The 24219-nt window shown below is 48.6% G+C and overlaps 4 protein-coding genes and 1 non-coding gene across 7 annotated transcripts; 4 read left to right on the top strand and 1 right to left on the bottom strand.

Moving 5' to 3' along the window:
• The first annotated feature begins 918 nt into the window (after positions 1-918).
• On the top strand, positions 919-6447 carry LOC147159985 (uncharacterized). 2 transcript variants are annotated; one of them, XM_086058500.1, is made up of 4 exons: positions 919-1102; positions 1860-3823; positions 3954-4052; positions 4809-6447. In XM_086058500.1, exons 2-4 carry the CDS (start codon positions 1863-1865, stop codon positions 5188-5190), a joined length of 2442 nt encoding a protein of 813 aa, XP_085914626.1. In that variant the 5' UTR covers positions 919-1102; positions 1860-1862; the 3' UTR covers positions 5191-6447. The 2 variants fall into 2 exon arrangements, with proteins under 2 accessions (XP_085914626.1, XP_085914625.1); XM_086058499.1 differs by having other exon boundaries at positions 919-1137.
• On the bottom strand, positions 5348-10067 carry LOC147159984 (uncharacterized). Of its 2 annotated transcripts, none has more exons than XM_086058509.1 (4): positions 9919-10067; positions 9223-9369; positions 7832-8809; positions 5348-7358 (listed from the first exon to the last, which is right to left on the bottom strand). In XM_086058509.1, the coding sequence occupies exons 2-4, from the start codon at positions 9337-9339 to the stop codon at positions 7311-7313; spliced, it is 1143 nt and encodes a 380-aa protein (XP_085914635.1). In that variant the 5' UTR covers positions 9340-9369; positions 9919-10067; the 3' UTR covers positions 5348-7310. The 2 variants fall into 2 exon arrangements, with proteins under 2 accessions (XP_085914635.1, XP_085914634.1); XM_086058508.1 differs by lacking the exon at positions 9919-10067 and adding an exon at positions 9691-9832.
• A 580-nt stretch (positions 10068-10647) lies between these two features.
• trnag-ucc (transfer RNA glycine (anticodon UCC)) lies at positions 10648-10719 on the top strand. The gene has a single exon. It is a non-coding gene; the product is annotated as a tRNA-Gly (tRNA).
• Positions 10720-10746: 27 nt separating this feature from the next.
• On the top strand, positions 10747-17370 carry cnga1b (cyclic nucleotide gated channel subunit alpha 1b). The gene is made up of 16 exons (XM_086058501.1): positions 10747-11157; positions 11259-11340; positions 11461-11529; positions 11834-11884; positions 11966-12016; positions 12527-12607; positions 12930-13034; positions 13095-13201; positions 13269-13443; positions 13522-13658; positions 13832-14004; positions 14064-14189; positions 15535-15687; positions 15841-16072; positions 16216-16391; positions 16466-17370. Exons 3-16 carry the CDS (start codon positions 11468-11470, stop codon positions 16670-16672), a joined length of 1836 nt encoding a protein of 611 aa, XP_085914627.1. The 5' UTR covers positions 10747-11157; positions 11259-11340; positions 11461-11467; the 3' UTR covers positions 16673-17370.
• A 98-nt stretch (positions 17371-17468) lies between these two features.
• Positions 17469-24146, top strand: nfxl1 (nuclear transcription factor, X-box binding-like 1). The gene is made up of 25 exons (XM_086058498.1): positions 17469-17546; positions 17832-18032; positions 18108-18305; positions 18547-18656; positions 18735-18865; positions 18943-18987; positions 19050-19183; positions 19252-19337; positions 19416-19491; positions 19568-19665; positions 19746-19860; positions 19935-20059; positions 20128-20250; positions 20320-20410; positions 21029-21149; positions 21370-21526; positions 21615-21706; positions 22656-22677; positions 22754-22873; positions 22969-23123; positions 23207-23276; positions 23383-23487; positions 23560-23640; positions 23730-23783; positions 23873-24146. The coding sequence occupies exons 2-25, from the start codon at positions 17870-17872 to the stop codon at positions 24074-24076; spliced, it is 2676 nt and encodes an 891-aa protein (XP_085914624.1). The 5' UTR covers positions 17469-17546; positions 17832-17869; the 3' UTR covers positions 24077-24146.
• Positions 24147-24219: the final 73 nt, after the last annotated feature.

The following is a 24219-nucleotide window of genomic DNA, read 5'->3' as shown; positions in this document are numbered from 1 at the left end:
TGAGAGGACAAACAGCCAAATTGAGTTTATCCCAGTGTGTTACCTGAAGATGGCACCAAACACACGCTTTTTAATTACCAGGACATGTAGACAACATTTGTAGACACTAGTTTATACAATTTATCAGCAAAAAAAGTTGATTAAGTGTTGAGTTATTTAAAGAGCACCTGTTATGTGTTAATTATTTTGACATTTAATGTTATGAGGACGTCTTCAACATTACTTGATCCACTGCACACACTTATCCTCCTTTTTTTTCTAAGCAGTTATTTACTTGCATATTTGATTGGGGGGGGGGGTGACTACAATAGTTTGACATGAACAAATATTTTAAATGTCATACGTAAACATTTATTAAATGCTTTATTTTAATGCATGTAGTTATGTTTATTGCTCAAACACAACCTGTGCTACCTTTAACAAAGCCATCTGCTGTAGGTAAAGGATCATCTGTGGTTAAAATGAAAAGTGTGATTAATCTGCATTAATATATGATCAATGTGATGATTTTTTGTGATTAATTAATTAGTTAACGCTTTAACTTTGACAGCACACACACACACACGCACATATATATATATATGGCAGTATTTTAGCAGCAGAAGTTGACATTAAATACAGTTCCAGCTCTTTCATAAAGACACAGAAAATGGGTTATCTTAGCAAATTCACATTGCAAAATAATTATAAATCGTCACTAGAAACATAATGTGATTGAGACATTAACTTTGTGCACAGGAGATTTAACATATCTGGTTCATTTGCTTGCGTTATATAAGCAGCTCTACCACATCTAATATGTCAGACGTGCTGCCGTATCACAGCAACGGGCCAACCCGCTCAAGTCGTCATGTCTACGAGCTGCATCATGACCAAATCCGGGAACTCAGAGTTTTCCACTTCCGTCCACCACTGATGACGTTGCACGAGTCCACAAGAAGAAGCAGCAGCTCATCTTTTCCTTTAACGGCCAACAACCCACAAAAATTCAACAATTTGGTGACTGAGTGCAGGCGTCCTTATCTCCCTTAAATCACGCGAAGTCGAGGAGCGTTACACCGCAAGTTCGGCAGTCGACAAGGAGTGAGAGCCTCATGAAAAGGTGCCGGTTCTAGCCGCGAGAGTGATCGTGCCCTGGTACGGAAGCTAATTGCTTCAGTATGCTAGCATAACATCAAACACGATCAAATGTAGTAAGAACATCAAACAAATTTCTGTTATTACGGTCGAGACGCTGCTATTGTGCTGTTAGCATAGCAGGCTAATAAGAAGAGTAGAGAGTAATCTCGTTTTTTTAATGTGTGTATTTATTTTTATTTTATTTCATATATACGCATATATATGTATATTTTAGTTTCCATTAATATTTTAATTTTGGGGGGGTATTTTGACATTTATTTATTTATTTATTTATTTATTTATTTATTTTACTTTGGCGGTACTGTGGCTGATTGGTTAGCACGTTCGCCTCCCACTGCAGAGGACGCGAGATCGAGTCCGGGCTTTGGCCTTCCTGGGTGGAGTTTGCATGTTCTCCCCGTGCCTGTGTGGGTTTTCTCCGGGTACTCTGGTTTTTTCTCACATTCCAAAGACATGCATGTCAGGTTAATTGAACACTCAAAATTGTCGCTAGGTGTGATTGTGAGTGTGAATGGTTGTTCGTCTCTGTGTGCCCTGTGATTGGCTGGCAACCAGTTCAGGGTGTACCCTGCCTACTGCCCGTAGCCAGCTGGGATAGGCTCCAGCGACCCTAGTGAGGAATAAGCGGTTCCCATTGGCTCATACATTTTTTTTATTGTTTTTATTGTTCTGCATTTCCCATAAACAATGACATTGTGTCACATCTTTTGTGTTGGCAGGTGATGGCCCCCACGGCTATGAAGCTGCGAGTTCGCCGCCGTGACAACAAAGGCGGTGACCGACCGACCGAGGAAGCGGTCAGTAGCCGAGGAAGTCGAAGGAAGAAGAAGACGAGCGCCAACACGCAGGCCGCTGCTCCATCACCTCCCGCGCCGTCGACCCGAGCGGCTCTGACGTCAGAGGAGGCATCTCCCGACTCAAAGTGTCCAATCTGCCTGGACCGCTTCAACAACATGGCCTATTTGAACCGCTGCCTGCACCGCTTCTGTTTCCGGTGCATCCAGGAATGGTCGCACAACAAGGCCGAGTGTCCGCTCTGCAAGCAGCCCTTTGCCTCCATCTTGCACTCAGTGCGTGCCGAGGACGACTTTAAGGAGTACACGCTGCGCCCCGCCCCTACCAGCGGCAGCGTGGCGGCCACGATGGCTATGGTGGCTGCCATGGCGTCGGCGGCGAGGAGTGACCACCAGTTGAGGCTCATGCTGAGGAGGCACCGGGTAGCTGATGCCAATGAACCCACCACCAGGAGCCGGAGGAGGGAACGAGGAGGCTCAGGGAGGAGTGAGGAGGAGCAGGGGGTGTGGGAATGGTATTTGGACGTCCCGCCACTTCCTCTGGCCCCGCGTCATTCCCACGAGGACGGCGAACAGGGAGGAGCCGACCTGTCAGAGCGCGGTGTCATATTCGAAGGCCTGTCGCATCTCGGCGCCAACGTTGCGGCTCGAGCGTCGCCGCGGCTCGTCGCCCGATTGACCGCCAGGCTGCGTCTGCAGCGAGAAGGCATGGCAGTGCGGCGCCTGAGGGAGGGCGAGATGGTGGCCTTTCGCCGCGCCCTCTATCGCGGCGGAGTACGCGTGCGCGGCGTGGCAGGCGCCAGCGCCACCGACCCGCAGCGCGACATCTCGGTGGACGGCTTCCGCCAGGACCCCGGCCAGCTGAACAGACTGCGGCCTTGGCTGAGGCGCGAGCTGACGGTGCTGTACGGCGCGGACGGCTCACTGGTGGACGTCGTGCAGCGCATCATCGCGGCGCGGATGGCTCACCACGGCCTGGAGGACGCGGCAACTATGGAGGAAGAGCTGCAGCCCTTCCTGTTGGCGCAGACGGAGCACTTCCTCCACGAGTTGCTCTGCTTCGCCCGCTCGCCGCTCAGCCTGGACGAGTACGACCTGCACGCTGCCTACCATCCACCGCCCGCCGACAGCAGCGGCTCCGCTTCCAGCTCCGTCATCGCCATCTCCGAGGATGAAGAGGAGGAGGAGGAGCGGCGGCAGCGGCGCAGCGACCAGAAACCGGGCCCCTCCCATTCGGCCACGTTGACGTCTCCGCCCTCGAGCCCCGTCCCGCAGGAGGACGAGGGCGAGTGTATGATCGTGGGATACAAAAAGCCCATGGCCGAGCGCACGCCGGAGCTCGTGCACCTGTCGTCCGACTCTGAAGGCTCCTCCCCTGCCGTCCCGCCCACCACCTCGGCCGCCTGCCAGGAGAAGGACCCCGCGGTGGGCTCGCTGAGCTCGATCTGCACGCCCACTCCGCCGCCTGCCGACAAAAAAAAACAGAAAAAGAAGAGGAGCAAACGGGAGCGTAAGAGAAAGCGCGGCACTTTGGCCAATCCCAACCGTTCCATTTATCCCGCCATGATGCGCTCCTTTTCGCACTCCAGCCTGGAGTCCAGCTCGCTGCTCGCCCTCAGCCCGCTGGACTGCGGCTGGGAGATTTCCTCCACATCCTCCTCCTCCTCATTTTCCTCCTCCTCCTCCTCCTGCTCCCCTGTCTGCTCCTCCTCGCCAACTCTGCCGTCCCCTCGCTCGCCGTCTCGCTCCGGCGGAGAGAAGCCCGGCGGGAAGAGGAAGTACAAGAGCCGACACCTGGATGAGCTCAACCACCCCGGCAACAGGCGGCGAGGGCGGGGCTGCAGCAAGAGAAAGAGCGACACACGCAAGATGGCCACCGGCGGCGACAGGTGAGAGCTTCCCGCCCTTTTTCTTTGCAACTGTTGACATCAAAATGTAGGGGGGGGGGGGTCCAGTGTTTGCGTACACTGGACTGACCCTTTCCCCCCCACAATCACCCCCCCACTTCCTGTCCCACAGTAAGCAAGAGATTCAACGCGAGCGCAGTCCCAGCGTAGAGATCGTGTACGAGGGCACCGTCCCACCTAAGCGCCATCGCAGGACGCAGCAACACGGCAGGTAAACAAGCCTTCAAAGGTTACCATGACAACCAATCAGTGACAGACACATTTTCCTCACAATCGGAGTCAAACGAGAAGAACTGTCACAATACAAAAAATAATAACCCTAAAAAGTAGAAACCATAACAGTCTATAACATTTTTTTCCCAGACAAGTAATAAACTCTTGAGTAGAAACCAATACCATGTACCGATCCCATTTGTACTTTTGATCAATAAAAACTTTACTCCACAAAAACGACAGATAAATGTAAACAAAGACGTAAATATTCCAATGTAACATTTTTCCTTAAAAATGGCATGAAATTAATGGAACATTTTTATTCTGATTTCTAGTTACTGATTATAAAATAGCCACAAAAGGGTGATACTAGAAAGCAGTTAATAAAGTAGATAAGTAGTGGGAGAGTAGTAATTACTAAAAAGTAATTAAGCAGTTAAAAAGTAGTAGGAGAGTAGAAAATACAAACCCAATTCCAAATGAAGTTGTGACATTGTGTTTAACGTAAATAAAAACAGATTTTGCAAATCATGTTCAACCTATATTTACAGTAATTAATTGAATACACTACGAGACAAGACAATTAATGTTCAAACGGACAAACTTTTAGCAAATAATCATTAACTTTGAATTTTACGGCTGCAAAGCGTTTCCAAATTTTTTTTTACAAGTTGCACAGTTTCGACCGACGTGTTGAATGGCAAAATTTGATTGCTGGCGCGTTTTCTTTGAATTGACGGCGTTTGTCTTTCAGGGCGCCGGTCGTCATCACGCTGGACAGCAACAGCAGCGACGAGGACGGCGACAACTCGTCACGCCTTCCCGATATCCCGTCGCTGCTCTCGGACCGCGGCAACTTCTCGGACATCTCGGACGTGGCGTGCGTGGATGCTAACGACGACAGCTTTCCAAATCCGGCGCGAGCGGACTTTTTCCAGGTAAGAAGCGCCCCTCCCCCCCTGATTCGGGCGCCGCCGCTCAAACTTCAGGATGAAGGCATCGAGGAGGAAGAGGTCAAGTTTTCCCCGCCCTCCTCTTCCCTTGACTTCCTGTCTGACCTCTTCCAAGGCGAGGCGGCAGCGGGAGCTGAACTCAGCGCCCCACCCTCCCCTTCCATCATGTCATGCCCCCTCTGATGTCGCAACACTCTTTCTTCCAATCACATGACAGACTACTCTTGATTTCCACCCTGTTGCCATGGCAACGTGCCCTTGACTCCATCAGATGCCGTCGTGCCCATTTTTGGCCACTGGATGGCGCACCGAGGCTTCAAAATAACTGCAAACCTTTTTTTAATAAGTGCTTTTAATGTGAAAATGAGTAGCAGTGAGTGTGTTGATGACGCACGCACGCACACACGCACGCAAACACACACTTGATGACAATAAACACTTTCAGGGGATTTCAAACGTGTCCGTCATTGTGTGGAAGCATTTTCCCACCACTCCCACATCACAGCACACGAGTGCCGGGCCATTGTTAGCAGTTGCCTAGCAACAAGGGGCTCTGTTGTCAAGGGCGACCAGCATTCTGCCTCGCCAGTATGGGAGATGACGAGCACACGCCGTATGATGCAATCACACGTGCACACACACGTGACGGGCATTGCTGACGCTTCCTCGTTCCTTGTTGTCGTTTTGTCTCGTCCACCAACGCTTGTGGTCCTTGTAGTCCTCCTGAGGAAATTTGTAGTCCTTTCGCACCAAGTCTTGCTGGACCATTGAAGAAACAGAACAAGGGTGGTCCGGTGCGGGTGCTCAGAAAATATTTTGGATGCCGGCTTATCTCCTGGCCGACAAAGTCCGTGTGACTTTCGTTCGTTCCAATTGGCAACGAATCAAAAAAATGACAAAGTGGCTGATTATTCAGTTATTTCTTTTTGAATCCTACACCACAATATTAGAAAATGCCGGGTTCTTCACATTTAAAATTAAACTTAAAATTAGTTATTTTATTATTTTATCTGTGAATGCAAGCCTCCAAAAAAATTGAAAAAAAGGTCCTATTTTGCAATAAAGGGATGGAAATGTAACTAATTGACAAAATCATCAGCAGATTAATCAATTATTAAAATAATCATTAAAAATAGTTGCCAATGAATTGATACATTTTTGTACCTGGAAATCCAACACCGAGAAAAGTGGCAGATTTGTTTTTAATTTTTGTTTTGTTTTACTCAGAACTGAATTTGACTAAAGTGGTACCTTGGTGTTTGCACATAATTTGTTCCTGCAAAGTGTTCAAAGTCCGAATTGTTCAACCTCCAAAACTTTTTTTCCCATAGGAAGTCATGTAAATGCAATGAATCCGTTATCAAGCTCCAGAAACAGAAAATTCCTATTTTAATTTCTATTAATGTTTTTTACATTTAGAGTACAGTACAGTATTTAAACAATAAAAATACTTTTCCTTTTTTGTTGTGGTGTGATGGCATCAGTGGATGATAAATGTTATGTTAATGCTAGCTTTAGTTCAGTACTGAGTTTGTGTATTTTACATTGGGCATATTGTTAGACTACTAAGCGGTCCTTGTGTGCGTTGTTGAACAGCTAAGGGGGGTCCTCGTGCCAGTATTTACAGAAGAAGTCACGGTAGTTACAACTGCGCGATAAATTCCACTGTGGTTCGTAGCACTGTATGTTTTTCTTTGCTGCCACTGGCACTGTTGTCTTTCTTTGGGCCCATGGCGAAGAAAATTGTCGTGGAAAAATCCAAATGCACTCGCGAGTATGGAGCACCTCCGGGAGTATTCACAATCTGACTGGAAATTAGCAGCGCATCGTCTCAACGACCGCAACGTGAGCATTCGGCATAGTTTTCAAGGTATGTTTGGCTTAGCTTGCTTTGCTTGGGTGTTCGAACTCCGAAAATGAGTTCAAACTCCGAGGCATTTTTACTCAAATTTTTGGGTTGAAGTCCGAATTGTTCGAGTTCCGAGACGTTCAAACTCCGAGGTTCCACTGTATATAATTGGTTTTTCGTGACTGAAGTTTGGGAATGAACATTAGCAAAGCTACATTAGTGCATTAGCCACCACCACTGCATCATATTTTCCTGAGCCTGAAATTGAAATATGAAAAATCGAACCTCGTTTGTGTCAGACTAGAAAAAGAAATCCCCAAATAATGAGTCTCTTTGTCTTATTTTTGAGAAAGAAGTAGCAACGCACGGATTCTCCACGGCGAGCAGCTTGCGACTGTCCTCAGTCCAGTGTCAGCATTCGAGCGCCGCTTCCTGTTCGGGCCTCAGGCAGCGACTAGAAGAACCACCGGAAGGCCTCGCCGGTCGGGACAGATGGCGGCCTCTACGGAGGAGGGGAAAAAAACGTGTGAAATACTTTTTGACCACACACACACGCCGCGGCTCCAATTAGCGTGTAATTGACAAAGATTAGCCTAATGCCCTAGCACGTGCGCATGCTGTCGGAGTGTGTGGGCTAATTAGCTACGGTTTGTAAAGACTCTCATGGGAAGAAGTAAGGATGAATGTTTATTAATATTTAAAACATTATAAATAACTAATAAAATAGAAAAATATGTAAAAAATAATAATTTATAATAATAAATATATCAATCGTTTAAAAATTCTGTAATATTTGATCAACCAAATCAAAATGCTTTGCGTTGCATGGGCGGAGGCCATGTTGGACCAAAAACGGACAAAATGGCCGCCGGCATGCATTTGAATAATTATTGAATCGAATCTTGACCTAAAGAATCCACATCGGATTGACTTGAAATAACTCATTTGCGTTTTATGACATCATCGCCCCCTCACCTCGAGCGCCCCTCCCCCTCCTCCCCCCGGCTTCTTCTTGAGCTCCTCGCACTTCCTGAACTTGCAGATCTGGTGGCCCGTCTTCCTGTTGCGGCAGGACGAGCACACGCCGCAGTTGATGAGCCGCCGGCACGGCCCGCACACGCCACAGCGCTTGCGCTTCCTCTTAGATGAGGATGAGGACGAGGATGAGGAGGGCGGCGACAGGACCACACCCCCCGCCGCCACACCTGATGACGACGGCGAGGATGAGGAAGGGCAGGGCGAGGAGCCGGCGTGCTGCTGGCAGTCCGTGGGCACCCGTTGGCCGCCCGTCATCTGGAAGGCGCTGCCGGCGTCCGAGATCCCGCCCGCCGTGGAGCCCATCGCCATGACGATGACCCCCGGGGGTAAGCCCAGCCCCCCCAGGAAGCTGCTTCCCAGAACCCCGCCCCCGTTGCAGCTGCCCCCCTCTGATAGGCCCATCATGTCCGGGTGGGCGTGTCCTTGCTTGCCCGCGCCGCAGTCGCTCCCTCCGCCGTACCCGGGAAGGAAGTTGGCGTTGCTGGGCGCCATGGGATGGTGGTGTCCCGTTTGGGTGACGGGAAGCGAGGCGGCAGAATGCTTTTCAGTCCGCGCCCCCTCGTCCGCCCCCCCGCCCTGGTGCATGCCGCTCCCATGGGGGTGCGAGGGGGTCATGTGACCGGCGGGCGCCGCTGGGTGGTGGCGGTGGTGCACGCCGCCGGGTTTGGGTCGGCCCCAGAAGACGGCCGCCGGATGGTTGACGTTGTCGTGGCAGCCCCAGGGCGCCGTGGCCATGGCGCCCAATCTGGTGGCGGCGGGAGGGAAGATGGGAGCGGCGGCCGCCAAACGCGCCGCCAGCTTGGCCGACTGCGGGAAATTGCCCACGTCCACGTTGGTCTTGTAGAAGCTGGCGATGGACGAGCGGTAGCGGTCCATCTCGCTGCTGTAGTCCAGCATGGGTGCCAACGTCGACACCTGCGACCACAGGGGTAGGGGCGACACATCTGAGATTAATCAATTAATCGACTAGCAATCGATGATTAAATTAATCAACAACTATTTTAATACTCGAGTAATCATTTAGTCATTGTTGACCTTAAATTTGATACCACAGTAACTTGGGACTTGGTTTAGAGGTGTCATAATTAATCGATTAATCGACAAGTAATTGATTATCAAATGAATCGACAACTATTTTAATAATTGAGTAATTGTTTAGAGCCATTGTTGAACTTATAATTGATGCCACCACAGTAACTTGGGACTTGTTTGAAACTTAATTGTGACTCATATGATTTACATAACCGAAATTGCTTTGACTTCCTTGAAACGTTGCGCAAACTTGCCAAATTTTCGCCGCTGCGAGTGCTCAAGCAGTCTGGACTCACCTGACCCTGGCCTCCGTAACCGTGGTGATTGGGATGGTGGTGCGAGGAGGCCGAGCTTCGCTGCAACACGGACGAGAGGTCGCTCTCCACGCACACGCCGCTCGTCATGCCCGACATGGCCGCCGCCCACGCCTTTTGTTTACTTTCCTGCCGGGGACAAAACACCAACACGCTGACTTCCTGTGACCTCTGACCCGTGGCAGGCGGGAAAGAGCGCACCCTGGAGGCGGGACTAATTATCCGGTCAGCGTGACAGAAGGTCACGGTGGAGGAAACCACTCTCACATTAACGCCCCCCTCCACACCTCCTCCTCCTTCCCCCGCCTCCCCCTCATCCCACAGGCGCAGCAGGAGGGGAGAGGGGGGGCTTGAAGGCGGCTCGTAAAAGGCTAAAAAGCGTGAAGGCGGCATGCGGCGGTCCAACACGCGCGCGCACACACAGGCAGAGGAGGAGATGAGGCTACTCACCAGGCCCGCGAGGACGACAAGAGGAAGAGGAGGACCGTCTGGGAATTAGCCCGCCACGGATCATGGCTGGCGGGGAAGGAGATGGAGAGAGGAGGAGGGGGAGGGGGGAGAGGAGAGGAGCACCGGGAGGGATTTGTCGGTCTGTCAGTGGCGGGGAGGGGAACGAGGGGGGGGGGGGGGGGGGGTTGATGGATAATGGGAGGAGGGGGGTGGGGGGCGTATAATCACCTGGGCTTGGCACAAGCGAGCTCGCGCGAGGCAGCAGGAAGGAGTTCAATTAGCAGGTGGCGTGGAGACAGCGAGAGACCCTGCAGGGGGGGAGGGGGCGATGAATAATGGCGGAGGTTATGAACGAATACGTGCGTCGTCCTCACGACGCGGCGGAGGGGAGGGGGTGGGGGGTGATGTGGTGGGGGGGCTCGTTGGCAGGCTGATGCTCGCTGACAGGAAGGGGGAGGGGAAGCGCGTGTCGGCTCGTGCCCTCCGCTGCGTCTGGCGCCACCCGTGGCCGCGCGCCGCGTGGCGTCTGATTGGCGCCCGGGGAGGAAGAGGAGGCGGCAAAGTGTGAAGATGATTGGCGGCTCGCCAGGAAGCCATGTCACACACAGACATATTTTGACACGCGCGCACACACACGCACACACCAGCGAAAGGCTTCTGTTGCGCCTTTCGTTCGGAAGAGGTCGCAGGGCAACGCTGGCCTGTTGAAATGGGGGGCTTCTCATGACCTTTGACCCTTCCCAAAACGTGACGTTGGAACAATGGGTGAACGGTACTCCGTCCTCTAGTGGATCACAGTGGAAGGTGCAACATTAAAAGATACAAATGACTCCATCTTCACGTTGAACAGACGACAAAGAAAACGGAAAGAAAATCACGTCGTTTAGAACTGAATTTTCTGGGAGAAACCAATTATGATTCTTTTAACACTTGTTTGATTCCATTTGAAATCGCCAGGCGTTGGTGGTATAGTGGTGAGCATAGCTGCCTTCCAAGCAGTTGACCCGGGTTCGATTCCCGGCCAACGCAATTGTTTTCGTTTTCTCTATTTTTCTTCATTATATTCAATATTTAATCATGTTTTTATTTCTATATTTTTTCCTTATCGAAAATAAAGCGTTCCTGCGACCACGGCTGCATGTGACGTCACTATCACAAGTCGCAAGACACGTTCCAAAGCAGGGAAATTCACTTTCAGCGCTACCTGCTGGTCACATTATATACTTTAGCACCTGTCTTCCTCACACACATACACACTTAAGCCTATCAAAGCTGCCTGTGTGTGTGTGCTGACTCATCTAAATGAGCGTGGCCATTGTTCTCCTTCACTTATTCAACTCGTCTTTTCTTATTACTCCTTCTTGTCCACTAGAGTCATCAGGAGTGCAAAGTTTACCCAGTTAAAGACAAAAGTTGTAGTTAAAAAAAACTCATTCATAACGAAGTTGGCTGTGCGTGCGCGTGCATGCGAGTCGCGCCCGATCATCTGTCCGCTAATCTTTTTATCTGCGACTGAACGCTTCTATTGGATTGGGGGAAACTTTTTGTTTCTTCTGGTGGATTTAAAGGTTGTTTGTAGGGGTAGCAGTTGTGTTTCCATGGCAATGGCTTGGATGTGACCCCGGGGCCAACTGAATTTCACTTTGACAGGTGAGTGATGCAATGTTTCCGACTCCTGCCTAGTGCCTGGCAAAGCGACCTTGTCCACACTGTGTGTGTGTGTGTGTGTGTGTGTGTGTGCGTGTGTGTGTGTACGTGCGTGCGTGCCAGAACCGCCATGGCCCAGGTTTCACCGGTCGACGCGGCCGCCCCACTCATGGACGACATGGAGGACCACAGGTGAGTCACAAGGGCAGTGGTGAGACATTCAAATACAAATGCTTCTTAACTCTACATGAATAGATTCTTCAGTTGTATCTGTGCATTTTTTTTTCCTTACAACTTTTTACTCTCTATTTGAAAATCTGAACCATTTAAGTACTTGAGCTCACTTCTGTGTCTCTACTTCAGACATGAATGTGTACTTCTAGTTTTACCATTTTTTTCACAAGTGTTCTTACTTCTTCTTATAGGGTGTGAATACTTTTGCTTCTTCTACCTCTGCTGTGTGCGTAATGTGTATGTGACCGGTCATGTGTTTCAGGGGTGCGGGACTTCTCTTCAACATCAACAACAGCAACAACAACAAAGACAAGTAACACACACGCACACACACACACACACACACCGTAACTCCCATTGCACACCACTGCACACAATTCTTTCTGTCTTGTAGGGATGAGAAGAAGAAGAAAAAGAAGAAGAAGGAGAAGAAAGACAAGAAAACGTAATCTCTTTGACTCCTTTGCTTCTGTTGCCCCCCCTGTTCACAATTAAAATAGTAGATGTAAAATCGGTTTTCTAATTAAAGTAGAAGTCAACCTCACATTTTTCTTTACAATAATATCTTGTATGTGCTCCCATCAGAATACGAATTAAGCCGCAAAATGACATCACAGTTGCTCAGGTAATGACCAATCACGGCTGACCTGTTTTCTGAGTTTGGTCATGTGATATTTGTAAGGTGAGCCCTGATTGGTTGTTACCTGAGCAACTGCAATGTCACGTTTCAGACAGCAAGGCAAAATGGCCGCCCCGTGATATGGATAAAAATGGGTGGATTTTAATGAATGGGCATATAGAATACATTTTGGTTAAAAAAAAGAAAAGAAAACGTTTTTGGCTTGACTTCCCCCAAGTCTTGTTTCGGTTCTGAATGTGGCGATTGAATTCAGGATTCAAGTTGGTATCGATGGCTGGATGAATGCTGATGTTCGCCTCCTACTTCTGTCAACAGAAAGGAGGAGAGGAAGAAAGCTAAGGCTGAAGAAGAGGAGGAACAGAAGAAAGTCAAGGAGGAGAAGGAGAAGGAGGCAATGTAGGTTCTTTGCGATGAAGTTGATCAAGACGTATGGATCCAAATCACGTGACTTAACTGGAGTCAAACTAAAGACAGCCATTTTAGAACTTGGGAACAGTTTGGGCCAAAACTCTACAAGACTCGATTTGCCTCTGACTTTGTAAATGAGTTGACTTGCGTGATTCATTTTTTGTAGGTTTGCTGGTTGCTTGTCTGGCTCAGTGAAGGGGAGAACTTGTAGCTTGTGTTTTGGGGTTGAATATATATCTTTTGTGAAACCACTCCTGAAACTCTCCTGACCTTTGGGGGATGAACTGGATTGTGTGTGGATTGTCCTTAGACCACGGGAGATCACGGTGGTGGACCCGGCGGGGAACACATATTACCACTGGCTCTTCATCATCACACTTCCCATCATGTACAACTGGACCTTCATCATCGCCAGGTAATGTTCACAGTGCTCCACCCCCCAACTTCTGAGGCTCATGGGGTGGTACCACATCAGGGCGTGCTTCGAGGAGCTTCAGCTGGACTACCTGCGCTACTGGTTCTTCGTGGACTTTCTCTGCGACTTGCTGTACGTGGCCGACATGGTCTTCAGAACCAGGACAGGTTTGTGCGCGCAGTTGTAGTCTTGGACATTGTCACGGTTGTGACCATGGTCACGATGTACCCGCAGGCTACCTGGAGCAGGGTCTTCTGGTGAAGGACGAGCAGAAGCTGCGCGAGCGTTACATGAAGAGCTTGCAGTTCCGATTGGATGTGGTCTCCTTAGTCCCCACCGACATTCTGTATGCCACACTGGGCCTCAACTACCCCGAGATCCGCCTCAACAAACTTCTGAGGTTCAACAGGTGGAAATTGGCGGCAGTGTGTCGTGATATCGGAGTTTGCGGCCAGGGGCCAGTTTGAAACTGATCTCCTCTTTTCAGGATGCTGGAGTTCTTCCAGAGAACTGAGACCAGAACCAACTACCCCAATGCGCTGCGGATCTTCAACTTGGTCATGTACATCGTCATCATCATCCACTGGAACGCATGCCTCTACTACTCTTTCTCCAAGGCCATTGGTGGGCCTTCACATATTCCTGATTCTCCATATTGCCAACACAGTGTCAAACTTTATCTTCTGTTTTTAATCCGCTGTTTGTAGTAAATAACTAATTTTGGATGTGATGTTTGTTGACGAGCTAAACAATAACAAAGAAAAAACGAATATTCTTTATTCCCTTGCCCTCTTCAGGTTTTGGCTCAGACAGGTTTGTGTATCCTGACCCGGCAAACCCGGAATTTGGCCGCCTGGTGAGGAAGTACGCCTACAGTATGTATTGGTCCACGCTGACGCTTACCACCATCGGAGAGACTCCGCCCCCCGTGGAGAACTCCGAGTACTTCTTTGTGGTCACCGATTTTCTGGTGGGTTTCATCACGTGCGGCGCTCACAGGCCTCGGCGCTCACTTCCTGTCTGCCGCAGGTGGGCGTGCTGATTTTTGCCACCATCGTGGGTAACGTGGGTTCCATGATTACCAACATGAACGCCGCCCGCGCCAGCTTTCAGGCTCGTATCGATGCTATCAAGCAATACATGAGCTTCCGCAAGGTCAGTGTGGCCACCACGGGAAGGCACGTAAAGTTTTGAGGGCACTACACAAAAAAAATGTTTTTCTTGTTATCGTCTTGTATTATGTTGTCCCTAATGATGATGAGGCATTTGTTAGTCTTTTGTTGCCTAGTAATTTTTATTTTGTAGTTGGTATACAGTTGCTATGTTCCTGATGTCTTAGGCGCTTAGTTTGTCTAGTTTTAGGCAAATGTCCCATGTGATGAGAATGTTGTCAGTTGCTATGCTATCACTCAGTCTTAGTTTGTCTAGTCACTCTTATTTGATCATATAGGCCTTTATTCTGTCATATAGAATTGTGCATTGCCTAGCGCAGGGGTCAGCAACATTTACTGTCAAAAGAGCCTTTTTAGGCCAAATAAATGACAAAAAAAAATCTGTCCGGAGCTGCAAAACCTTTAAATATTGTGATAAACAATACATTATGGACATATGGTAATTTTTTGCCTCTCTTGTTAAATTTTTTGACATTTTATGGCTATTTATGTATTTATTTTTACATTTTTGGGGTCTTTTTTGTATAATTTTTTTCTGACATTTTTGGCAATTGTTTTGTGGATTTCTTCTTTTGTTTTTGGATATTTTAGTGTTACTTTTTAAACATTTTATTTTATGACTTAATAAAATTAAAAAATAATTTTGGGGGGGCAATTTTGTGTACATTATATGATCATTTTTGGGATTTCTTCTTTTGTTTGTTTTTTGGCATTTTATAGTTACTTTTTCAATTATTATTTTTGCTGTTTTTAAATAATGAGTTTTCTGACTTCTATTTTCCAAAGGCATTTTATAGTAATTTTCTGTCTTTCCTCTTTTGTTTTTGGACATTTTATCGTTATTTTTGGGGCGTTTTTGGGTATTTTTTAAAAACTTTTTCATCTATCTTTTGTCTTACAAATTTGGACTCTGACATTTTTTAAATATGTAATTAATTATTCAGTTTATTTATATAAATCCTAAATTTATTTAATGAATATTTTATCTAATTAATTAATATATATATACAAAAATATTTTTAATAATTTTTTTAGAGATCTACAGGAAACCACAAGAGAGGGACTAAAGAGCTACATGTGGCTCCAGAGCCGCAGGTTGCAGACCCCTGCCCAAGCAAGAGTAACTGAATGACACTTTTGTCAGGACGTTGAGGTTCATTAGCCGAAGTTTTCTCTCAGCATGTTGTGGTTTCTCAACGCAAGCTGTTCTTCCCTGCTCTCTCAATCGAGGTTTCTCAGTCAAGGTTTCTCATCTGAATCCAGCCCTTGCTCTCTGTTGTTACTTCTTATTTTTTTATATAAAACCTGACACCATTGCTTCCCAACAGGTAACCAAAGACTTGGAGAAGCGCGTCATAAAGTGGTTCGACTTCCTGTGGACCAACAAGAAGGCGGTGGACGAACGAGAAGTCCTCAAGTACCTTCCAGACAAACTGAGGGCCGAGATTGCCATCAATGTGCACCTGGATACACTCAAGAAGGTCAGAAACAGGGTGACCTCCCCTGGGCCAGATCCTGACATACTGTCCGTCACTGTGTTGCTGGTCAGACCACTTTGCAAAGATAATGACCAGCGCAGTTTTTTTTTGTCCTCAAAGTTTGATTTCAGGTATTGTTTCTGTGTTGGCATGCAGGTGCGTATCTTTGCCGACTGCGAGGCGGGCCTGCTGGTGGAGCTGGTGCTGAAGCTGCAGCCGCAGGTCTACAGTCCTGGAGACTACATCTGCAAGAAGGGCGACATCGGGCGCGAAATGTACATCATCAAGGAGGGCAAGCTCGCTGTGGTGGCCGACGACGGCATCAAGCAATTTGTGGTGCTCAGCGACGGCAGCTATTTTGGCGAGATCAGCATCCTGGCCATCAAAGGTGAGTACTAGAAATTAATTCTCACATATCACAGCTGTAACTCGCTTTGGCAGCGTTAAGTCAGGAGTTGGAGATGTTTTACAGAAATGTTCAAAACAAATAATAATTGTCTTCACACCCTTTCCTGTGTTCCACGCAAACAGGCAGCAAAGCCGGAAACAGACGAACGGCAAACATCCGCAGCATCGGTTACTCCGACCTCTTCTGCCTTTCCAAGGATGACCTGATGGAGGCGCTAACTGAGTACCCCGACGCCAAGGCCTTGTTAGAGGAAAAGGGGAGACAGATCCTGATGAAGGACGGCCTGCTGGACTTGGAGGTACCCCCAGCACCAACACCGCATCTCCGGGAACCATCTGCCGCTCAGTTGTCATGTCTTCTCTTGTCCCGTAGGTAGCGGCGCAGGGCCCGGACCCCAAGGAGATGGAGGAGAAAGTGGATAGGATGGCGAACACGCTAGAGAGCCTGCAGACGCGCTATGCGCGACTGCTGGCCGAGCACGAGGCCACGCACAGCAAGCTCAAACTTCGAGTCAGCAAGCTGGAGAAGAAGCTCCCCTCCCAGGCAGACGATGCCCTGCCACCGCCAGCCTCCGAATGACAAGCAGTGCTATGAAAATGTGTGTTCTCGTCATATTTTAAATCAAGAACACAGACATAATACTAACTGCTATAGACCAATAAAGCAGGGTTTCTTTTGGGGCTTTTTGGGGGTTCAAGAACCCCTTACATGGAGATTTAGTTCCATGTACATCCTCATACTACAAATGCACATTAAACATAGCTACCTGTATTAAAAGAGTTTTAATTTAAATATTAGTTACTGTTAGAATGTCCCTAATGTCCAGAAGGAGAGTTTCTTCCAAAGGCCCCCCTCATTATCCTAAGGTAACTTCACTTGATTAAATTCAGTAATTATCCATTGTCCCAAGCTCAAGTCCACCACTTACACTAACAACATGGCTGCGAACAGTTTACAAGTTTCAGCATTTCTCATTTTAGCAATTTGGTTGCTACTTTAACCAAGTGACTTTTTCCTCCCAAAAACATGACCAACTTTATTCCTGTTCAGAACACAATTAGGTGGGCTCAAGTATGAGTACACAACATAATTTACTGCAAAGAATTTTGTGGAACCCAAAGTAAATGGTTCACTGCCTGATTTGAGAAACACTTAGCTGAAGCACCTAATTTAAATAGTAAAAGTATTATTTGTAGTAGAAACACATTGATTTCATGTTGTTTCTTGGAATGATGTGGACATCACAATGAATGATAATAAACAATATTAACGAACAATCAGTTGCCACGTCTCCCAGCGGTTGTATTTCAACGAGTGATGGGATTTGTAGTTCTGTCCTTAACACAACGCAGCTGCAGATGGACTACAAGTCACAGCATGCAGCGCGAAGCGGTGCGCGTGGCAGCTGCGCGTTAATTACAATCCCCACTGTGGCAACTGCGAGAGAGAACAGGTCTGTACACTTGTTTTAAGTGTCTTTTTCTTTGTGTTTTCATGTAATGCGCTCGATTCTAAGTGAGTAGACGCTTATTTACACTTTAACGTTGCTTTGTGGTAGCTTCTTTTGCTCGTCTTCGTGACACCTAGCTAGCCGGCTTGTTAGCTTGTGCTAACTTTTGGAACACCATCGATCCTCATAAGACCATGCTAAACAGCTATTACTATTAATACTGTTATTCTTCAACATTCGGTCAATGTGACGTTTGCATAGGTCATCAAAGAACTCCATTTTGTGTAGGAAATCATCTTGAACGTGGGACTGCTCCATCGCCTGCAATGGAGCCATCCTGGAGACCTCAAGGAAGGGGTCGTGGGCGGAAGCAGGATGCTCCAGGAGAAAGGATACGAGAGAGGCCAGGAAGTGGTGCAGGAAGAGGAGGAAGTGGTGCAGGAAGAGGAGGCATTGCCAAAACGACGGTCCTGCCCGACGTTAGGCATGGTGAAGACCACACTAAAATCACATCGTGTTCGCTTTAGTGGTGTACTGAGCAACTTCCTGTGTGCCGGCGTGCAGATGCTTCCGGGCCGGCCAAGTTCGAGGTAATCCGAAAGTCCAACCAGGCTGCGGCGCAGCGACTAATTGAGCTCCACACCGGCTGCTCCTCTGAGGATGAAGAAGACGACGACGACGACGACGACGATGATGATGACAAAGAGCACAAGGATGCACGCGTGCTGGAGTCGACCTTTACCACCTACGCCTGTCATACAGGTGAGCCACATCATCCATCCCATTTTTGACACATTTACACTGACATTTTGTTAATTTTATATAACTATCTATGTAATTTACATATAGTGACATGCAGAACAATTACATGCTTTTCACCACTAGATGGTGTACACAATGGCACACACTTAGACACTTAGCCTGGCTGGTGTGCTTGGCTGTGAAACAGAAGCGGCGTGTCCGTTACCCTAACTTGCGTGTTTTTATGACACATCTTCACCAGGCGGCGACGTCACAGGCCTGCAAAGAACGGGCCAGTACGTCAGCGAACTCTTCCAGTCCGGCGCGCTCACATGCCTCATCTGCATCGCCTCGGTGAAGCGGACTCAAGCGGTGAGGAAGGGGAAGGGGCTCCGGTTAGGCCAGGTTGACGGCGCCGCCTCACTAACGTCGACCCGCACCCTCCTCCAGGTGTGGAGCTGCTCCAGCTGCTTCTCCCTCTTCCATCTTCCGTGCATCCAGAAGTGGGCCAGGGACTCGGTGTTCCTGCTCTGCTCGGCCACCGACGAAGACTTCGGTCGCAAGCAGCATCCGTGGCCCTGGTGAAACAAAATTTCCCAGAAAGAAATCATGTCCATGTTATTTTTCTTCCTATATGTGGTCATTTTCCCCTCCGCAGTCCCAAGTGTCGGGCTGAGTACTCCCACGCCGCCACGCCCTCCAGGTAAGCAGCCACCAGGACGAGCAACATGATCGTGGACGTGATTGTATGTGTGTTGCGTTTAGGTACATGTGTTACTGTGGGAAGCTTCAGGATCCTCCCGCCGATCCCTGGTTGACGCCACACTCGTGCGGCGCCGTGTGTCACAAGGAGCTCAAACCCTCCTGTGGACACGCATGTCTGCTGTTGTGTCATCCTGGTAAGCGCGCACACGCACGTACTTTCTGTGTCCTCCGGTGAAGTTCATGTCTGTCGTCGCGTCCGCAGGTCCGTGCCCGCCGTGTCCCAAGATGGTCTCTGTTTCCTGCTTTTGTGGCAAAGCTAAGCCCCTCCCCCGACGCTGTAGCAATCAGGTGCGCACACACACACACTTTTTCAAAAACACTCATCACACTTGCGCAGCCCCACCTATTTTTTTTCTTTCTTTTAAGGCCTGGTCATGCCAGCAGTCGTGTGGGAAGTTGTTAGCATGCCAGCAACACGCGTGTTCCCAGCCGTGCCACTCCGGTAAGCACACGTGAAGCAACCAGCGGTGTCTTTTTCTACTTCCTGTCCACTCACTGTGTGTGTTTTTGTGTGTCAGAGTGTTCCCCCTGTCCCAGAGTCAGCGTTCAGAAGTGTGTATGCGGCCGGCAAAAATCTGAGCGACCTTGCGCCGACCCCAAGTGGAAGTGTGAACGTGTACGCAGCAGACCGGCCACTTTATTAGGGACAGCTGGCTGCCACAACATGGCTGACTGCACCCATGTCCTGTTCCTCAGGTGTGTGGCGCCACCCTCTCTTGTGGGAATCACACCTGCGAGCTTGTGTGCCACGACGGACGTTGCCCACCGTGTCCCCGCTCGCTCAGCAGATCGTGTCCCTGCGGCAAGACCAGTGAGACACACATAGACGCGCACTCTTGATTCCTGGCTCGGTTGCAAACAGGTGGAAAATTTCCTCTATCGCAGAGTCCAGCCTGCCATGTACGGAGGAAGTGTCGCCGTGTGGCGACACGTGTGAGCGCCCCCTGTCTTGCGGGAAACACACCTGCTCCATGAGGTGTCACCGTGGCAATTGTGACACTTGCCGACAGGTAACGCAACCGTGCGTGCGTGCTTGTTGTGCTGCTGTTGACCTGCTGTGTTTGTGTGTGTGTGACAGGAAGTGGAGAAGGAGTGCCGATGCGGTAAATACAGGAAGGTGATGGCGTGTCATAAAGAGTATTTGTGCGAGTCCAAATGTTCAAAGAGTAGAAGCTGCCAGAAACATCCATGTCGGAGGAAGGTGAGTCTCCATGCCAGTGCCCGTCCGCAGCCTCCGCTAAACCCCTCCCCCTCCCGACTTGTGTTTCAGTGTTGCCCCGGCAACTGCCCGCCGTGTGATCAGATCTGCTCTCGGACTCTGGGATGCCGCAACCACAAATGTCCGTCTGTGTGTCACCAAGGTAACGTAACGTTAATTTGAGGTACGCTGGACTGTCAATGGGACCCTCGCGGCTGAAGCCAGATGGCAGCCATCTTACGTTGCCACCTTTCCTGACAACTTGTGTTGTTTTTCACTGAAGATATTCATCGGTGTCTGTTTTTTATGCTAGGATCCCTGTATGGGGTCGTGAGAGACTCGCAAAGAGCGAACTTGACTGTTTGAATCGAACATTCAGGTTATAATATCTCAATATCGGGAATTGTGACTCACAGAGGTTAGGTTTACATTTCGCCACAAACTTGATTGTTGATGGCTCTGGTAGCATGATGCGGACAAATAGTTGAGTAGCACCTGGAAATATACCTTATGAGAAAATGAGTCTTTTCCTTAGCACTTTTCCCAGACTTTTTGGTACAACTGAACTGCATGTCATACACGGTGGAATTTTCGCCATAGAAAAAATAACATGAAAACGCTGCGGCCAAATAAATGTATTCAAGTTAGGCAGTCTTGGTGAGTGGTAACGCAAGATGGCCGCCAAGGCTTCCACTTCTTTCAATGGCAAGTAAGCGGCATTCACAGTCCAGTCGCGGGGTTTATACGTGCTTGCGTCTGATGAGTCTTCCCGCACTGGCAGGAAGTTGTTATCCGTGTCCAGAGATGATGGATGTCCGTTGCTCGTGCGGCACCGCCTCGCTGGGGGTGCCGTGCGGACGCGAGCGGAGCACCAAGCCTCCTCGCTGCAAACAGCTCTGCAGGTATGTGCACTTAATGTACAGCGGCCATCTTTTGTCTTTTATCTTTCCCTGACTTACATGTCTCAAAACAAAAGTCAAGCATTGACTCCTGATAAAAAAAAATAATAATAAAAAGGTGAATTTTTTTTGTACAGAAAAATGCTATTTTGGTATCTTTCTTTCAAATTATCTGTATTTTTATTTCTGCAACTAATTTGAATTTGTTGTATGCCCACTGCAGGTCTCCATCTTCTTGCCACCACGCGACCCGAGAGCGCCACCACTGCCACCCCGGGCCCTGCCCTCCCTGCACGCAGCCCTGCCTGCAGCCTCTGGTGGGATGCCCGCACACCTGCCCGCGACCGTGCCACGATCGTGTTCTGCTCAAGTCGCAGCAGGTAGCGCACACGTCCTCTGGAATGATCTTCCAGTAGTGTGCGTCTCATCCGGAACAGTCTTTGTCCCCCACCCGGCGGTGTGCCTCAGGTGCAGTTGTCCGGGCCGTGGGAACAGCCGTCGGAACCGGCGTTTGTGACCAAGGCCCTGCCCTGTCCCGCTTGTCAAGTGCCCATACCAGTGTATGACACACACCGACACATGCATTTACACTGCCAGTGATGCCGGTAACAAGTTATAAAAAAAAAAAAAAGGGACTAACATTTTGAGTAACTAGTAATCTAATGCATTACAAACCCTAGAGGAAACTTATTATGGGATGAGGCCATCTACGTCCTATCGTCAGGGGGGACGTGATGCCGCGTATGTGCCAAGTCCTATTTCCAGCACGTTGACGTTTCACTTACCAATGAAAGTAGTAGAGACGTTTGCAAGTTGGAAATACAGTGCCTGTGTTGAGTTTGTGTCAGCTAAAGATGAGAATATTGAGGTTGATTGTACTCTCCATACTGTCGACAAAGTGTTATCTATCTTTAAAAAAGTGCATCAAATTTGAGGAAACATTTCGAGTCACAGCACGGTACATTCAAGCTTACAAAGTCTCAACCCGGTGTGAAGCAGAGCTGCAACTTATGCAGGAGTTTCCTGATTTTTTTAAACATATATTTATAATCATTGTACATTATAAATGTTAAGTTTTACCAATACAGTATTAAGTAAAAAATGTAAGTTTTTTTTTTTTTAATGAAAGTTAGTCTGGTTAAAAAAAACTTTACATTTTAACGTTTATTAAAAAAATATAACATCAAGTAGACCATTTATGTTAAACAATTTAAGTCAAAAGAGCTGTCTTTTTTTTTTATATATATATATGTAAAAACGTTATCCTTAAAAATTACTATTAAGAATGCACTTTAATTAAAGCTTTGGCTTAACCAGTATTTTTTATGTTAAGCAATGTTGTCGGCATCTGCTGAATATAACTACTAAAGTAACTTGTAATCCAACTTAGTTATTTTTCAAATCAAGTAATCAGTAAGGTAAATTACTTTTTTTCAAGGTAACTTTGGCAACACTACTTAACACAGTGCAGCTTTTGACTGTCTCTCTTTCTCGCTCTCTCACTTCCAGCTCCTGTTTTGGAAAACATGAGGTATGAACGTTTCTCCCACACGCTTGGTCGATGTGGCTCGATGATGTCATAAAGACAATGTCATGGTTTGCTTCAGGTGAGCGCGTTGCCGTGTAGCAGCCAGGATCGCTTTTCCTGCAAGAGGCCGTGTGGGCGACCGCTGCGCTGTGGTAACCACACGTGCGGCAGAGAGTGTCACCTACTGGACGGCGACAAGGTAAAGCGGGCGTCCGCCATATTGCATGTGTCAGATCTGTCCTGTAAGCTAGTGTGAGTCAATTGAAAGATTCACAGTAAAGTGTGCGTCACTAGTGCGTCGACTGCGAAGAGGGCTGCTCCAAACCCCGGCCGCACCTTTGCCCCCACCCCTGCGCGCTGCCCTGTCACCTTGGCAACTGCCCACCGTGCCACCAGATGATTCGTCAGCGCTGCCACTGCAAGATGAGCGCAATCTATGTGGAGTGCATGTGAGCACGCATGGCATGCACTTTGATCAGTTAGCATTCCCACTATCGCGATGTCATGATGATGTCATCACATTGTGTGACAGGAAGATGACCATGGCCGATGAGGACACAAAGATAACATTGGGTTCTTGCAAGAACCAGTGTCCCAAAGAGGTACTCGCGTCTCTTGGAGCCGCCATCTTGTTGGCATGGGGGGGATGAGACGCAACATAGCCGCCCTCTGGATGCACTTCAAGAGTGTTTGTTTGTGTTTGTGTAGCTGAGCTGTGGTCATCGCTGCAAGCAGGTGTGTCACCCAGGGACGTGCGGGGTCGAATGTCACCAGAAGGTCAAGCTGCGATGTCCGTGCAAGAGGATCAAGAAGGTACAAAATGGCCGCCACATCTTCCACCAACCTCTTGTCACCTCATCGTGGCTTTGTTGTGCATCTGCGTAGGAGTTGGCGTGTATGCTGTCATCCACGTGTGTTGTCAAGTGTGACGACAACTGCATAGAACAACAGAGGAAAGTTAGCGAGGTGAAAACACACACACACAAGCGTGCAATGCGATGCGTTGATGTCCAAGAAAGTTGTCAATGAGCTGCAAATGCGTATGATGCATTCAGCTGAAGGAGGCGGAGCAGAAGGCGGCTGAGGAAGAGGAGCAACGGCGACGTCAGGTGAGGGTGAAGAAAGAAGGTTACGTCCTGGTCCCGACACCACGCTAAGCTAATTGCTATTGTGTGTGTGTGTGTGTGTGTGTATCCAGGAGGAGCTGGAGGCATTCAATAAGCGGCGCGGCGGGCGCCGGGCCAAGAAGCGAGGACGGCGGGACGAGGACGATGAAGAGGATGGGGGCTGGATGAGGCGGTGGCGGAGGTGCGCCGCCCTCATCCTCATCCCACTGGGTGGTGCTGCGCTGTCGCTAGCCGCCTACTTCCTTCTGAGCGTGGCTCAAGATGGCACTTCGTAGGAACATACGACCTGATGTCATGATTTAATAAAATTAAAAAAAGTTTGACAAATAAAAAGTCTGATTACCACTCCCTGTTGATTGTCATTTGAGTCTGTGTGTCTGTGTGAGACAAAAGTGGCATTCTTTGCACGCGCGTCACG

The sequence above is a fragment of the Leptonotus elevatus genome, chromosome 17 (assembly GCF_054856555.1).
Source record: "Leptonotus elevatus isolate MCC_2025b chromosome 17, RoL_Lele_1.0, whole genome shotgun sequence".
Classification (NCBI taxonomy): Eukaryota; Metazoa; Chordata; class Actinopteri; order Syngnathiformes; family Syngnathidae; genus Leptonotus; species Leptonotus elevatus.
This window is presented reverse-complemented; position numbering and strand designations above follow the sequence as displayed.